The 17,789-nt window shown below is 41.1% G+C and overlaps 1 protein-coding gene across 4 annotated transcripts in view; it reads right to left on the bottom strand.

Moving 5' to 3' along the window:
* Positions 1-4,531: 4,531 nt before the first annotated feature.
* The window catches only part of MED6 (mediator complex subunit 6), a 54,624-nt gene continuing 41,366 nt past the window's right edge, over positions 4,532-17,789 (bottom strand). For all 4 annotated transcript variants that reach the window (XM_029598756.1, XM_029598757.1, XM_029598758.1 and 1 more), the window contains 2 exons: positions 8,227-8,254; positions 4,532-4,904 (listed from right to left, as the gene is read on the bottom strand). In XM_029598756.1, the coding sequence (XP_029454616.1) occupies positions 4,774-4,904; positions 8,227-8,254 (159 nt within the window). In that variant the 3' untranslated portion in view covers positions 4,532-4,773. The remainder of the gene's footprint in view (positions 4,905-8,226; positions 8,255-17,789) is intronic.

Here is a 17,789-nt window from a genome sequence, read left to right as displayed (position 1 = left end):
GGAGAAACACAAACTATATACCTTATAGACTTCTAAATATATTTTGTAGTCTGAAAGAATAAGATAAGATACTTTATACTTCCAAGCATCAAAGAAGCCAGCAAACAGGACCACAAGCAAGGATTCTGAGTGTGGAGATGGAAGTTAGATTCCACAAGCTAACTAATTTTACTTGCAGGTCAGTTGAGAAAAAGGCAGTGACTTTGGTAGGTCTCTCTCATTTCTTTCAACATATATCAGAAGTTCCCAACAACTGAAGGATAGCTGGGACATATTGTATCACCAAAGCTGTCACCACTGTTACCACTGCTGTACAGACAGATGTCCTAATCCACAGCAAGAAACCAGATCAGTGTGAAAAAAAAAGCAGATTGACTCCTTCAAGAAACAGATGGCAGAATTCAGAGAGGAGTTGCTAAGTCTCAGAAGTATCTGGGAGAATGAGGACCATTCAAAGATAGAAAACAAACAGAGGTGTAGGTATGCACTGTCTGTCTGACACCACTCAGTGCTGTATTCCTGTATACCAGTGTTAGATACAGAATGCAAAGGACTCTGCCTACATGCTGGAATGCAGCCAGACTAAGGGCCTCATTTTCCAATATCGCATTGGTAACGCATTAGGGGGCGTTACCAATGCAAATGAGGCTTCTTTCGTGCAGTGGGGAAACATCGCGTGCGGCGATGTTTGCGCCATTCGCGAAAACATTAGCACCGCACGCGATGTTTTCCCAGTGTGCGATGATTCGTTCGGTGTTTCATCGCAGTGCACGATATTATTTGCCGGTTTCTGCACTTCAATCATCGCAGGCCACGATAGTCCCGGACAGCCCGTTTCAGGCTCCTGAGAGAGAGAGAGAGAGACTTACTATAGTGCCTATGCCCTAGACAGGTATTTTAACCCCTATGGGAGGGCCACCTACTACCTCGGGGTGGGGATTAGGTATGAGCGTCGGGGGTTGGGGGCCACTTTCGCATTCCACATGAGACCTACGGAAAGAACAGTGGTCTCTAGTGAAGATTTGCTGGCCGTCGGAGTGAGGAAACTCACTCCAAGAAGAGATTTGGGCTACGTTCTCTCCACCTAGCTTGTTGTTGCCCAGGTAGGGATACGGAGGCATCCATCTGCCCACCAGACACATTGCCCTAGGAAGTATGATGTCTGCCAGATGTCAAAATCCAAGATATTATGGAGAGATTGCCGAAAATTATCAAGCCTACTTACAGCCATATGATGCTGCTCATCCATGTTGGCACAAATAAAACTGTAGGTACCAGATCATATCAAAAGTGGCTTCATGGCTCTGTGAGATAGGATAAAGCAGATAGGTGCACATGTGGTATTATTCTCCATCCTCCCAGTCAAGATTAAAGGCCCAAGTAAGGAAGCTTGGGAGCTGAATGAATGGCTGCATAGATGTTCATGACAGTGTTTCAAATTTCCTGGACTATGGGATTGGGATGATCTTTCAAGGACTGCTGAGCAGAGATGGGGGTCCACCTGTCAAAGAAGGGATGCAGCATCTTCCAACACATACTGGTAAACCTACTGAGAAGGGCTTTAAACTAGGACTGTCAGCAATAGGTGAAAAGGTAGTCAGAAAGGCAGGCAAAAAACAGAAGTTTGTGTGTTTTGTATTAAAAAGGTAGCCAGAAAGTAGAAATAAGCTAAGAGCAGTGTATACTTAAGTAAAAAGGTCAGTTACTCATCTTGGAAAAGTGTTAAGGTTGTGTGATTGATTTGATTAGGTACCAACATTTGTTAATCAGAACAACAGTGAGGCACTCAGGATAACTAACTATAGTGTTAATCTCCAAAGGGATTGTTTTGTACTAATTTACTTTAGAAGCACAAGATATATTGCAAGGGAAGAGCTCAGTAACCCACAATCCAGTGGGAGCACCGAGAGGAGAGCTCACCTTTGCTGGTGGCTGAAAAGAATCAGTAAGTACTGCTTGAGGGAATTTTTAAAACTTGAAAATATTGGAGAGAAGTAAAACTATTCTGTATTAAATAGCTAGTCAGAGAGGTAGGCAAAACCCAGGAATTTTGTGTTTTGTATTAAATAGGTAGTCAGAATGGCAGGCAAAAAAACAGAAGTTTGGTGTTTGTATTTTTTAAAGATATGTTAATGATAGAAAGAAGTGCAAAAGTAGTATTGTGAGACTCAGGGGTTAAAGGGAGGAATATGTAGAATATAAGGAGGAAAATGCAAAAATGCTTATTGTGGAAGGTTCAGGAGCAGAACCACATAAAACAAACACAAATAAACAATCTATTTTCAGAAAAGTGTGTCCATGAGGAGCTAACTAAACAAAGTAGATAAGGCGATGGGGCCAGATGGGATAGATTTGAGTATGCTAAGGGAACTTAGAGAAGTTCTGGCAGCTCCACTGGCTGACCTTTTCAATGCTTCTTTAGAGTCAGGGTAGTTCCAGAGGACTCGAGACAGGTGAATGTGGTTTTAGTTTAAAAAAGTGGAAGTAAGGCTGGGAACTACAGACTGGTTAGTCTGACCTCAGTAGTGAGAAAATTAATGTAAGCACTGAGCAAATTAATGTAATCGCTGCTAAAACAGAGCATACTGAAATTTCTGGAATCCAGTAGATTGCAAGGTCCAAGGCAGCATGGTGTACCAGAGGTAAATGTCAGACAAATCGGATCAATTTCTTTGACTGGGTGACCATTGAGTTGGATCAAGGTAGAGCTCCAGATGTAGTGTACTTCAGTAAGGCCTTTGACACAGTTCCGTATAGCCAACTAACAAACTGAGCGCCTTTGGTGCAGGAACTAGAGAGACTGACTGGGTTAGAAACTGATTGAGTGGAAGGCAACAAAGGGTAGTAGTAAATAGAGTTTACCCCAAGGAAGTGGGTGTGCCTCAGGAATTGGTCCTTGGACCTGTTGTTTTCAACATTTTCATGAGCAACATTACAGGATTATTGGAAAAGGTTTGTCTTTTTGTCTATTATAGCAAAATCTTCAACAGGGTAGACAGTCAGGAAGATATAGAAAATGAGGCTGGATCTAACAAAGCTTAAGGCATGGTCTAGGTTCTGGCAACTAAGATTTAATGCTAAAAAATGCCAAGGGCGCAAAAACCCAAGGCAGAGGTACAGTATTGGGGGTGAAATACTTCTAAGCATGACAGAAGAGTGGGATCTGAGATGATTCTAGCCTATGATCTAAATGTGGCCAAACAGGTGGATAAAGTGTCAGCAAAAGACAGGAAGATGCTTGGCTGCACAGGGAGGTCAGCAGAAAAATGGAGGTGATATGGCCCCTGTATCGGTCCCATGAGACCTCATTTGGAATACTGTGTACAATTCTGGAGACCGTACCTTCAAAAGAATATAAACCAGTTGGAGTCAGTTCAGAGAATGACTACTAAAATGGTCAGTGGTCTCTGTTCTAAAGCATTTGGGGATAGATTTAAAGATCTAAACATGTATACTCTATAGGAGAGATATGATAGACACATTTAAATCCTTCCAAGATTTCCATACACAGGAAGCAAGCCACTTTCAATGGAAAGGAGGCTTTAGAACGAGGGGGGTCATGGGATGAGGGTGAAAGGGAACAGACTCAGGAGTAATCTTAGGAAGTATTTCTTTTTAGAGAGGGTGATGAATGCATGGAATAGCCTTCCAGAGGCGGTGGTGAAAACAAACAGTATCTGAATTCAAGCATGGGAGAAACACAGGGGATCTCTGAGGGAGTGATGGGAATTGTAAAGTTAAATTAGTTGGGTGGATGGGCAGTGTAGATAGGCCATACTGTCTTTTTCTCCCATCATGTTTATGCATGGCAACATAAAAGAGGGGTGTGTGTGTGTGTGTCTTGAGTTGCTGGTGGAGATGTGTGGATTTTTTTTGTTTTTTTTTTTTGGGGGGGGGGGGGAAGAGGATAGAAGGGAGAGTGTGGAAAATTCAGTGGTGCACTATTTTCCCCTCTTATACTTTCTCCACTCACCCATATTTTCTTCCCAAACATATTCTCAAAACTTCTTTATTTTCTCATTTTTCTCATTGTTTTTCCCCCACTCTCCTTTCCCTTTTCCTTCCTCCCTCCCTTATCCCTTTCCCACTCCTTCTTAGCTCCCATCTTGGCTGCTAGTATCTCCTCTTCAACTGGTAGGGCCTGGGAATCCCACCAGGACATATGTTCTGGATTTCTCCATAAACAAACCCAAAACATAAGTGCATTTTTTCCCCCTCATAAAATGTGCTAAAAGGGGAATCCTTCACAATTCTGACTACCAGCAGAATTGTCTCTTTAAAATAAAAGGACCTAGAATTGAAAACCTATTAAGTAGTCACTGAAAATTATTTTGCATTTCCCACTATGTAAAAGAAAATAAAAGATGTGACCCTGAAGGGATGCAGTCTTTTTGCTTGAAACTTTATAGGTCATTCATAAAGGCGCCCACTGGACAAAGCCTTTTTACATTATTCATTTCATTTATTTAACCTCCTGACAGCCCCCGAGGATGCACAATGAGCTCCCAAAAATAAAGTCCAAAGAAACTGCTCCAGTGCCTGAAACGTTTATTGCCACCCCGAGGGTAGGGATGGTTTCTCTAGCACTGACTAAATGTATCATGAGATGCCTGATCTCTACTCTGTTGGTCAAAAGAAATCAAACAAGGACACAGGCTCTAGAAAGTCCTGCTACGCTTTCACTGAACACATTCCACACTGCGGTGTTCAAACGTGCATGTTTCTTTACAGTTAATTTGCTGAAGTTCTATGCTATAACAGGCACTAGTTTTATCACTGGAGCCTCATCCTTTTCTCAGGAGGTCCTTTGGTGCCACTGCTCTGTTGCGAGTTCTTTACGGCCTCCTTCTCCTCTTGCTTTACAGCTTCGGGTGCTTGTTCAGGTTCTTTCTTTATCTGATCCACTAGAGGGAAAAAAGAAAAATGTACTTCATTTCTGATTTGATTCTAATAGCATGCGTTTTGGTTCTCTTAACTGAATGTATATATCACAGGGGGCGGGGGGGATCTCCCATTTCTACACTTGTGGGAAATTTCTTTGCAAAGTAAATCCTTAAAAGACAGTAACCATGTCCACATGATTTTCAAAGGGAGAACTTTCATGTCTAAAACTCAAAAGCAACTTATTGCTCAGGCAGGTGAAAATGGTTGAACAGGTGTAGCCAAATGGATTGTAAATGAAGTTACTTAGAAGGCAACACAGCAATATTGTCAGCATGTCTTACCCCACTGTTGGACGTGAAAGACATGTTGATCCCAATGACTGCTCTGCTGATGGAACATAATGGATGCTCCCAGCAGTAGCGGCCCTGGGGTGACCTCCAAAACAAGCTAGCTCACAGTGCACAAATCTAAAACCACATAGGCCAGCACTTTTTCCTGTTTGGAAAAGAAAACAACCTTAGAACTAAACATGAAAGTTTTCACTTAATGGTAAGTCACTGGCTTGAAACCCCCTCATCACTGAATAAAAGTTCTTGGTTTTAGCATTATTGTACAATTATATAGTACAGAAAAGTCTAAAAACAAAATATATAACTTATAAGTTATCAACTTGAATACTGACGGCTAACAGCTGTGAAAATCTATGCAAGGAGTATCCTCATAGAGCACAGGTTGCTTATGTTCTATTACAATGCCAAGTCAGTTGACACAGAATAACCAAGTCCCTCTTTTTGACATTATTCTACAAAGTGTGTGTGTTAAAAAAACAAAAAAAAAAAACCATAAGAAAATCATTCTACTTTTCTATAATCATGGTCCATGGCGTCATTAAATCAAGACACTTTCAGTAACAGTAAAAACAGGCAAGACAGCAACTGCAGAATTTCTCTAACCATCTGAATCTGTGGTTTTAGAATTTTCCTAAGCTAGCTGCAGTGTCCTCCTCGAGACCTTTACAAATTATCAGAAGGAAATTCTTAAAATTCTGTCTGAAGCATTACCACTTAGTAAGGCCTACTATTTGCCACTATAGAGGAGTCGGGGGTATACTGGAAGGGTCTCAATATAATAATCAGATTTCCACAGCCAGTTTAGATGTATCTCGCTGCTTGGAAAAACCTGTACAAGAAGAGACTTTGAGACCCTTGTTTCTTCTGAATCTTGTTTTTGAACAGGATTTGAATACTGTGTGATCCGTTTGTTCTTTAGAACAGACAAATTAACATTCATGGGTCAGAGAGTCTGGGTTTTCCCCAAACCTCTGTAAAGCAACACAAAAGAGAGGAGAAAGATTTTTGTATCATTGTGATGAGGCTAGGGCTCCTGGAGCTGAAATGTTTCTATGACATCTTTGAAAATGTTTAATTAATTTTGCAGGCGTAAAATGTTTTCTTTGACCCAAGTCAATTGAGATCCTTCTTAGATTCTAAAAAGGACAAAGGAAGTTCATCGAGAGGCACCCAGTTTAGATGGCTCAGTTTTCATGATGTGACAATTTCAGCTAGTAAGCCAATTAACAAAGTTTCTTGAACCAAGTTGTTTTGTGTTGTCTGTTCCTAGACTTTTCTGTTGGATCTTTCCATTATGTCCTCTTAAGTAAACATAAAATGCAAATTAGAAAAAAACCCAGAAAAACAAGCAGCATGATATATGGAAGGTAGAACCAGCTTCTACTCTCATCTACAGTGCCATAAGCCTTCATTTGCAGCTGCCTGAAGCTTACACACAATTTTACACTCACATAGAAACATAGAAATGACGGCAGAAGACGACCAACCAGCCCATCCAGTCTGCCCAGCAAGCCCCACACCCCTCCCTCTCTCATACTTATCTGTTTCTCTTGGCTCCTAGTAACCTTTGGTTCTATTTCCCTTCCACACCCACCATCAACGCAGAGAGCAGCAATGGAGCTGCATCCAAGTGAAACATCAAGCCCGATTAGTCAGGGGTAGCAACCACCGCAATAAGCAAGCCACACCCATGCCCATTTGCCCCACCCAGACTATGTTACTCAGCCCCTGGTGGTTGTTTTTCTTCTCCCCTGCCATCGTAGCAGAGAGCTATGCTGGATATGCGTGAAGTATTAGTTTTTCTTCTCCCCTGCCGTTGAAGCAGAGAGCTATGCTGGATATGCATTGAAAGCCAAGTAAGCATTGAAAGCCACATTATCTATCATCAAATATTGAATAAGCCTAATAATTGGTAGTACCTATAGCTTATGAACTCTTCGTTAATTTTACATACTCTTGCCCACCCCTGTTTTGTTTTTTTTTAAATATGGAGATGGCAGGCCTCCATCCTTCCGCTCCGTGAAGGTGGAACACCAACCACTGGCCACTGGCATCCCGCTCCGTGAATGCCTCTGTGGCTACTGCCGCTCCGTGCAGTGTTTTGCTGCCTCCTCTTTATACACTTCCTCTAGACCTGATGGATCCACAGTGTTTATCCACGCCCCTTTGAAGTCCTTCACAGTTTTGGACTTCACCACTTCCTCCGGAAGGGCATTCCAGGCATCCACCACTGGAAGGATGCCTGGAATGCCTCTTTTCCATCTAACCCAGCCCCCACAGTCTGTTCTTAGGTAGGGGCAACATACTTGAGCCCCTCTCCAGAACTCTGAATCTGACCAATAGGTGTCACTGTTGAGCGACAGAGATTCCCTCCTCTTCTTTCCTGGAGTGTCTATAAAAATATTGCCTGAATTTTAAAAGCCCTGCATATGTAAAATTTGGGGGTTACATGTGTAGCCGGGGCCCTGCACGCAACGCTCGCATTTTTGAAAGGGCCCGGCCATGCGCGTAGCCCCAGATACATGCAGAAGTGCTGGGCCAGCTAAAAGGGGCGGGCTGGGACAGCACTATTAAGACGCTGTTTCGGGGAAACACGTGCCGGCAGCTGGCCGGCACGCGGAACTTACTTCATCCGTTTAGATGCCGATGTGTATGTTATAAAATAGCCGCATCCATGTGCGTGCACCAGGAACCACGCGCACTTGGATGCCCGCGTGCGCCTTTTAAAATCGACCCTGTGCCCCCAGGGCATCTGCAGCCTTAGCTGCCCAAGGAACAGAAGCCAGGCCTCGGAAAGGAACCCAGATCTCCCACTGCACAGCTCTGGTATGAGCCATTCAGCACTGGTATGAGCCATCCAGCATCCTGTTTCTCACTAATATTGAAAACTTGCAAGCAGAAAATAAAAAAATGAGGTATTAAAGGCATAACTCTATAAACTAAGCTACTCCCAAAAAAAAAAAAAAAAAAAAAAAAAAAAAAGGTACTTTACCTGGTACAGGCTTTTCTCCTGACTTTTGCTGGAAAACAAAAATATGCATATGAGGAAATACACTATATAGTAACACTGTAGATGACAGCAGAAAAAGACCAATAGGCCCATTCAGTCTTCCCTATTATTCCTGTCCACACTAAGGATTATATTCCAGCTGCCAGCCATGGAAACATGGCTGCTTGTAGAATATCATTCCTTATCCAAATCAGTTTTCTTCTCTTTCTCACTAGTTCTGTTCCACCCTGGGAAGAACCACATTTAATTTAAGAACCATATTTAATTCAACACCCAGCCCTACCCCACTGTCTAATCATCAAACTTTGTAATAATCTAAACAGTTCTCAAAACTAGTGAGGCTGTTACCCAAAATATTTGGCATCCTAGGTTCCCATGGCCTTGCTTGTCAGTACCTGGCCACCATCAATCTGCCAGTACAGACTCAGTTGTTTTCTAGGGTGTTATAGCCTGCTGGTACCAACCTAGCTATCCCATGTCCTGCAGGATCACTGTGTCACAATTCCTTTATTCACCCTCTGTTTTGGACTTATCACCTCTCCGTTTGCCACTGCTCTTAAGGGCATGAAGAGTGAATTGTCTGCAATATTGCACTTTCCTAAGCCTGTTCCTACCTCTGTCACAGAATATGACAGCAGATAAACACCATAAGGCCAACCCAGTCTGCCCAATTTCATTCTTGGTACAATGCCATGGATGACAGTTGATCTCTGGCTTTCCCTTCACTTCTGATGTTGCCCTTGCATTTATAACTAGAAGCCATGGTATGAGGCTCTTGGGTGCATGGGTGGTAAGTGTATTTGTTCCTCTGAAAAAGGTTTGATTCCTGTGCTCAATTTATACTTCTGAGATATCTCAAAGTCTGTATTATATACTCCCAATCAATCCTCTTCTCTAAAATATACACATTTAAGTCCCTAAGACTTACCTCATATGGCTTTTGGCGCACTCTGTACCATTTTGTTTAAACTTTTTATTTATACCATTATCATTTACAATATCCAAGAATAAAAAAATCTTAAAACAGGAATAAACATGAGAAATAAATATTAAAAATAGAAAGAAGAATTAACAATCATATCAATTCTATCCAAGTCCACAATATTTGGGATCTAGACCACAATTCAAAGATAATAGATAAGGAAAAAGCTGACACTAACGGGGATTCTTACTTATTAATACATGACTCACATTTGCCTTTCCAATAATTAAGTAGCTGCAGTCTGGAAAGAAACAATTCTTAATGGTACCTTATCACTTAGAAACTGAGACAACTGAGCAAACTGAACAAAAATTAGATTCATCTCTATACTTTACATAACACTTGCAGGGACATTTTAAAAAGGAAAACACACCCAACTGAAGAACTCAGGTCTCATAACAAGAAATTGTTGCTGCTTTTTCTGTGTTTGTCTAGCCACATCTGAAAACACTCAGACTTTACAATTGAGGAAAATCTCATCTTGATGTCTAAAAAACAACCACAAGATCCAATCTCTATCCGACTCTAAAACAAAAGAAACAATCAAAGTTGCAGGAGTTACTAGTTCGCTGTCAGAGATCTCAAATATAGCCAAAATATTATCCAGATCACTGAAGACATAACCGAAGATATAGCTGGTAGGTCATTGGCCCTCTTGAACGAAGGTAGATAATATGCCTTGGAAAATTAGAGAACAGTTTGCTTTGGGACATTCAATATTTCCAACAAGTATCGTTTAATCATGTCCTTATTTGGTGTAAAGGGCATTTTAGGAAAGTTAATAAATCTCAAATATCTTCTGATAGAATTTTCAAAATTCTCCAACTTATTTGAAAACTGATTTTCTTTAATAATAGATTGTTATAATAATTTAATAGTCAACTTCTTGCTTAAGAATATCAGACTGTTGATCCACTGTAGTTTTAGAGTGTTCCAGAGCATATACCAGAGGCTCTAGATCAGATCATTTGGTGACCAAGGGGTTCAACTGGGCTGTAATGGATACCCCAATCCTTCTATGGCTTCCCAAACTGACTCAAGGGTAAAATGAGATGGTCTTACCAAGGAAAATAGCACCGGTGGAGAAATAGCTTCAGAAATGAATTCAGAAGATAAAGGCAATCCTCCTTTGACAGGCTGCTGGCTACTTGAGGCAGAAAGACCCCCTTGAACTTTCTCCAAAATTAAATCAGTATGCGCAGCTGTACCACATGGCTCCACGATCTCGTCAATGGAAGCAGTTGTGTCAGCGACATCAGCCCGCAACACTTCCAATTGTGAGTCAGGGTCCAAACTGCTTCAGGATTCAAAGAAGGAGTTCTTACGATCAGGGACAGTGATGTTAATGAACCAGAGGGAAAGATGAGTACTCCCTCTTCTCGTACTGACCCCAATGATTATACTCCTGATCTATTTGTCCCCTGCACAACGGGGGTGTCCATCAGTCAAGCAAGAGGGGGGATTCAGAGAAAAAGCAGAGACTGTCCTCTCTTTAGCATGTCTCTTCCAACCAGTGTGAGGCATAGCAAAGGTAAAAAAAATTAAGAAATTCAAATAATACTCACACCATGCTGATTCGCGCTACATCACCATCTTGGATCCTGTAAAATCCCACTCCGTACCATAAGAACATAACAAGTTGCCATACTGGGTCAGACCAAGGGTCCATCAAGCCCAGCATCCTGTTTCTAACAGTGGCCAATCCAAGTTACTTGTACCCAAAACATTAAGTAGAACCCATTTTGACAGCCTTTGCTCAACCACCTCTAGCCTGCCTATATCATTTTGAAGGTATGGTCTCCAGAACTGGGCACAGTATTCTAAGTAAGATCTCAGTAACAATCTGTATAGCGGCATTATAACTTTGTTTCTACTGGTTATGCCTCTCCCCATGCACCCTGGCATCCTTTTGGATGATCAAGGGCTTAAAGGGGCACTCAGAGAAGATTTTATTTTTTATTTATTTTAAGTTTTTCCTGTACCGGCATTCGCAATAGATATCGCATCATGTCGGTTTACAATTAACAAGTGGATAGGTAACAAAACTCGGTAAAAAACTAACATTTATCTTAATAATAATAATAATAATAATAGTTGTAGTAATAATAATGATAAAAAACATTAAACAAGAGAAGGTTAAGGTATGCAGTTACAATAAAACAAGGGAGTAATACAACTTGGAGCATAGAAAAGAAGCTGGGGATTAAATAGAGAGAACGTAAATGCCAGTCAATGTGCTTAAAGCATTAATGAATTGTCCTTTAGAGGTAGGGATATTGATTATGCGGTAGAGATATTAATTACCATGAATAAGGCAAAGATAAGGCCATCGAGGAAAGATTAATTACCATGAATAAGGCAAAGATAAGGCCATCGAGGAAAGATTAAATGATTTCTTAGCTTCAGTGTTTACTAAAGAGGATGTTGGAGAGTTACCCATTCCGGAGAATGTTTTCATGGTGATGATTCAGATCAACTGAACCAACTCATGGTGAACCTGGAAGATGTGGTAGGCCTGTTTGACAAACTGAAGAATAGTAAATCACCTGGAGCGGATAGTACATACCCCAGGATTCTGAAAGAACTAAAAAATGAAATATCAGAACTATTAGTAAAAATTTGTAACCTATCATTAAAATCATCTGATGTACCTGAAGATTGGAAGTTGGCCAATGTAACCCCTATATTTAAAAAGGGATCCAGGGGTAATCCGGGAAACTATAGACCGGTGAGCCTGACTTCAGTGCAGAGAAAAATTGTGGAAACTGTTATAAAGAATAAAATCACAATACATTTAGATAGACATGGTTTGATGGGACATAGTCAACATGGATTTACTCAAGGGAAATCTTGCCTCACAAATTTCCTCCATTTTTTTGAAGAGGTGAATAAATATGTGGACAAAGGTGAACCGGTAGATGTGGTGTATTTGGATTTTCAGAAGGTGTTCGACAAAGTTCCACATGAGAGGCTTCTAAGAAAACTAAAAAGTCATGGGATAGGAGGCGATGTCCTTTTCTGGATTGCAAGTTGATTAAAAGACAGAAAACAGAGAGTAGGATTAAATGGTCTGTTTTCACAGTGGAAAAAGGTAAACAGTGGAGTGCCTCAGGGATCTGGTCTTGGACCAGTTTTTTAAATATATTTATAAATGATTTGGAAAGGAGTATAATCAGTGAGGTGATCAAATTTGTGGATGACACAAAATTATGCATAGTAGTTAAATCTCAAGCGGATTGTGATGAATTGCAGGAGGACCTTGTAAGACTGGAAGATTGGGCTTCCAAATGGCAGATGAAATTTAATGTGGACAAGCACAAAGTGATACATATAGGGAAAAATAACCCTTGCTGTAGTTACAAAATATTAGGTTCTATCTTAGGAGTTACCACCCAGGAAAGAGATCTAGGTATCATAATGGATAATACATTGAAATCTTCGGCCCGGTGTGCTGTGGCGATCAAAAAAAGCAAACAATGTTAGGAATTATTAGGAAGGGAATGGAAAATAAAACAGAGGATGTCATAATGCCTCTGTATCACTCCATGGTGAGACCGCACCTTGAATATTGTATACAATTCTGGTCACCGCATCTCAAAAAGGATATAGCTGCATTGGAGAAACTGCAGAAAAGGGTGACCAAAATGATAAGGGGAATGGAACAGTTCCCCTATGAGGAAAGGCTAAAGAAGTTAGGGCTGTTCAGTTTGGAGAAGAGACAACTGAGGGGCATTATGATAGAAGTCTACAAAATCAGGAAAGGACTTGAACAAGTTAATGTAAATCGGTTATTTACTCTTTCAGATAATAGAAGGACTAGGGGGCACTCTATGAAGTTAGCAAGTAGCTCATTTAAAACAAATCAGAGAAAATTCTTTTTTACTCAGTGCATAGTTAAGCTCTGGAATTCATTGCCAGAGGATGTTGTTAAAGCAGTTAGTGTAAATGGGTTTAAAAAAAGGTTTGGATAAGCATGTCGAGGTTAAATCCATAAACTACTATTATGGTAATTAATAATCAATAGTAGCTTGTGATCTATCTAATGTTTGGGTACTTGCCAGGTACTTGTGACTTGGATTGGCCACTGTTGGAAAAATATACTGGGCTTGATGGACCCTTGGTCTGATCCAGTATGGCATTTCTTATGTTCTTATGGCTCTTGCCACCATTTTATCACATTGTTTTGTTACCCTTAAGATAATCAGATACGATAACCCTGAAGTCTGTTTTTTTGGTTGGTGCATGTCAGTTTCTTACCTACCAACGTGTACTGTTCAGTCAGATTTCTGCACCAGAAATGCACGACTGCACTTTTTTTAAAATAAATTTTAACTGCCAAACGCTCTATCACTTCTTCAAGCTTTCTTGGATCTTCTCATTTTGTCTGCTTCCTCAGGGGTATCCACTTTCTTACAGATCTCAACGTCATCTACCAAAAGGCAAATTTTTCTTTCCGACTGCTCCACAACATCGGAAAGCAGCAGCCTAAGAACAAATGACTGAAGTACTCCACTAATCACCTTTCTTCAGAGTGAAATCTTTACTTGTCACATTAAATACAATTTCCAGTAGTTGTTTTATTAAACAACTGTGAAAAATAATTTCACATGCACTAACGTGATGGATAACACATTTGGCTCAAACAATTTTGTAATATGGAACTGCACAGAGGAACATTAAGGCAAATGAGCTGGGATATCAAGATTAACTCAGGAAATGGGTAAACATCTACCCCCCACCCCCCAATGATGATATACAGCATTACTACAGCAGAGAGAATGTAAATTAAGACTCTTGTGTGGCAAAAATCAGCAGAGAACAGAAATGAAGCACTCAGCCCGAAGGGCAGGAGGTTCGTATAGGGAATTAGGGAGCATTCTTTAGCCGGCTGGCCATTTCAATTACTGCAACCTGGGTACTCAATAATTTTGAAGCAGAAAAGGATGTGACAAACTATTCAAACAAGTATTAATGAGTACCAACTAATGGACTTTATGTGATGTCCATTATGCTTCATACGATTTATTTAAAAAGGAATTGCTGTACAAAATGCTCATAATATTCAGTTAAAATGAGTAAATAAATTGGTATACACAGGCAGTAAGAAGATAAAAGAAAGCAATATGAGAAGAGTGGCTAAAACAAGGGCAATACAAACATACAGAAGACGACAGTGGGGAAGACTTGGAAAGACTTCAGAGACTGAAAGTTGGACAAGTGAGAGCCCTGCCACAGTAAAGATAGCAGTGGCCACAGCCTGACTGCTATAGATTACTGCCCCTTTCTAACCAACAGAGGTCCTCTTTTCATAGATATCCATTCTAACTTTTAGGCTATTTTTATTATTTGTATCCCTCCTTAAAAATACATTTTTTTTTATTTGCAATGCCATTATTGGCATGAGGTTTTTCTTATTTTTACCAACGATAATAGTTTTAGCCTTTCCATAGCCCTGATCACTTGTGAATCTAGGTTCAACACAGTAAACAACTTCACATATTTTGTAACTAGTGTAACCTTCAGCAGTTTAATAATGATTACCAGGGGCAGCTCAAGTCAATCTGCTGCCAGAGGCGGGGGACGAGATGGAGCGCCCCCTCCCCCCAAGATACAGCACAGATGAAATCATCCAGCAGACTAAGGGAAGGTTCCCTTGGAGTCTGGCCTTTTCAGTAATTTTGAAATGCTGCAGAAGGGGGAAAACAGGAGTCAGAGTTCCCAGAGGAGTGGCAGATACAGTGTCAGTGATAATATTTCAAGGAAGCTGGCAACCTCTGCCATGCTCCCAGGAACCCTACTACCTGCCTCCCATTTTCCCCCAGCATTTGCCTCCTGGAGAAGTGGGCGATGGGTGAATGGTGGGGGCTTGTGTGTAGCACATTCTCTCCAGGTCAGAGCAAGGGTATTAGGGGCACTAGGCAAACTTTACAGCCTTGCACTCTCTCCTTCCCAGCCCTCACTACACAATTAAAATTTGTGCATGAAAAAGAACATTTATAGTGTTCTGAGGTAAAAATATCATAACATATATTATTTTTTACAAGTACTGCTGAGGTGCCAACCAGAAAACCTTGCGAAAGAGACACCTGGAATCCACATGGTATTAGGCTTATTGTAAAGTGTGTTTGATGTAGGCTTGGCCCTCAGAAAGCCATGAGTAAAGTGAAATACAATTACAATATAGTAAACTTCCCGTACCAAAACAGCACTAAATGTCAGCAATCATTAATAACCCCACCTATGGAAAGGCAATATTACAAAATATTAAACCAGGCCCTAAAACACCAATACATCCTATTAGGAAAACAGAAGAAGTCAGGCTGCCATAGATCCATATACAAAAACTAGATGCCAGCAGAATTCCTCACTTCAATCACACATGCAGAACACAGTCGGACTGACACCAAATACGGAATAAGGTATAAACAGAAATGTTCAGACAAAAACTGAACTGGAAATTGCAAGAAGCCAGACTCTGTATATAGTACAACAATGGAAAAACAGAAACACCATCATTCCTCATAAAACAATAGTAAAATCAAGAGATATAACACATCATAACAGTAAAACTATACTAATAAAATTAATATTTCAAAACCACTGATGAACAAGACATCATTCAATAATTAAACAAAAAATGTTTTCAAAAGTTCTCAAAAAATATAATATTTTAAAACAGACATCAAATAATACCCAACAGTTTGAATCTATTAAGAAGAAAAAAAATCTCCCACTCTCCATACTTGGGATCTTTTGATTTTCAGTCACCCTGAGAATGTCATGTATTGAGGAAGGGGGGCCTCTCTCACATGTATGCATGCACACACACAGTTTCATGGCCTCCTCCTCCTGCCTTGGCTCTGCCAGGCCTTTTTCTTTGGGCCATAGGAGGATGGACTCTGCCACAGCCCTGTGGGCACTTCTATAATCATATGATTGCTGCAAGTTGAGGCAGATGCCACAGGAGTGGGTTTTTTTTTTTTGGGGGGGGGGGAGGGGTACTTTTTGCTGCTCCCAAAATTTTTCCATCTGAGGTGGTTGCCTCATCTTCATGTTGGAACGGTCCTGATGTTTACAGATAATCCATAAAGTTCCAACACGTGCAGTCAGCACCAAGTTTGACGCTGCATATACATGTCCTCTGTCAGCAGATGGAGACAGAACAAAAGCTGACATCACTGATATATAGTCCCGCCCAGACATCAGCCTGCCAAACTGAAAAATCTGGAAAAGCCAAACTGTGGAAAAACTGATTATATTGGAATATTATCATTAACAATCAAGCAATCATGCTTCCAACCCAACGGGAACACTCACCTCAGCAAAAAGAAGTAACATATTAACTAAACTAAGGAGCTAGATAAGCCACTTACCAGTTTTCAATTAAGAGCAGAATCACTTTGCAAAGCTTACCCCGAAAAGGCTAACCAAAACATAAAACCTCAGCAGCCTAGGGCGGGTCAGGGATTGGCCTGCACTCAGAGGAAAGGAAATTATCAGGTAAGTAGTTATTTCTCCTTCCTCTGCATTTAGGCAGGCCAATCTCCACCAGTGGGATGTAACAAGCTAATGCTGAAGAGCGCAGGAGGCTGCCAACGGTCCAGTTAATACCGTCCGCGCGAATGCGGCATCCTCCCTAGCCCGAACATCCAAGCAGTAATGCTTGGAAAAGGGGTGCAAAGTTGACCATGCTGCCCCTCGGCAAATGCGGTCTAATCTGTTTCAGGAAAGCAACCTCAGTAGGTGGCTGTAATGACTTCTTTAACCCAAGGGCTATCGTTGCCCACGTCGTAGGTGCTCCCTGCTTTCTGCCCATAGAGCACAAACAGGCAATCCAACTTCCGGACAGATTTAGTCACCTCCAAGTACCATAGCAAATGTCGATGTCCAAGGAATGCAAAAGACAATATTCACTTTCATCTCTGTCCCTGTCCAAGGTGGGCAGGGAAACGGACTGATTCAGATGAAACTCCAAAACCACTTTTGGCAAAAATGAGGGCACAGTCTGAAGATGTACCGCTCCCAGAGTCATTCATAGCAAAGGCTCACAGCAAGAAACAGCCTGCAGCTTGGAGGCCCAATGTGCCAAACAGATTGCTATCAGAAAAAATGTCTTCAAGATAAGCAGTCACAAGAAAAGAATATGCAGTGGCCAAAAGGTCAGACCTGCTAAGAATTCCAGGACCAAACTAAGGTCCCAGAGAGGCAGCAGAAGCCGCAAAGGGGGGCAAAGTTGCTCAACTCCCTTCAAGAAACAGGACACGTCAGGATGGGAAGAAAAAGGCCCTCCATTGACTCACCCCTATAACAAGCAAGGGCTGCAACTTGAACCTGCAAGGTGTTAAAGGCCAAGACTTTACACAAGCCATCCTGTAGGAATTCCAAAATTAAAGGAACACCAGGCCTCGAAAACTCTCCAAACCATAACATAGGCTAGAGAAGCAGAAAATTTCCTGGCCCGAAGTAAAATGGAAATCACAGTGGGCGAATAACCCTGCTTCAACAATAGAGTCCTTTCAATGGCCAAACTGTAAGACAAAACTGACCCAGATCCTTGTGTAGA

This window comes from Rhinatrema bivittatum, chromosome 4 (genome assembly GCF_901001135.1).
Source record: "Rhinatrema bivittatum chromosome 4, aRhiBiv1.1, whole genome shotgun sequence".
Classification (NCBI taxonomy): Eukaryota; Metazoa; Chordata; class Amphibia; order Gymnophiona; family Rhinatrematidae; genus Rhinatrema; species Rhinatrema bivittatum.
The sequence above is the reverse complement of the archived record's forward strand: the minus strand, read 5'-3'. Positions and strand labels throughout refer to the sequence as shown.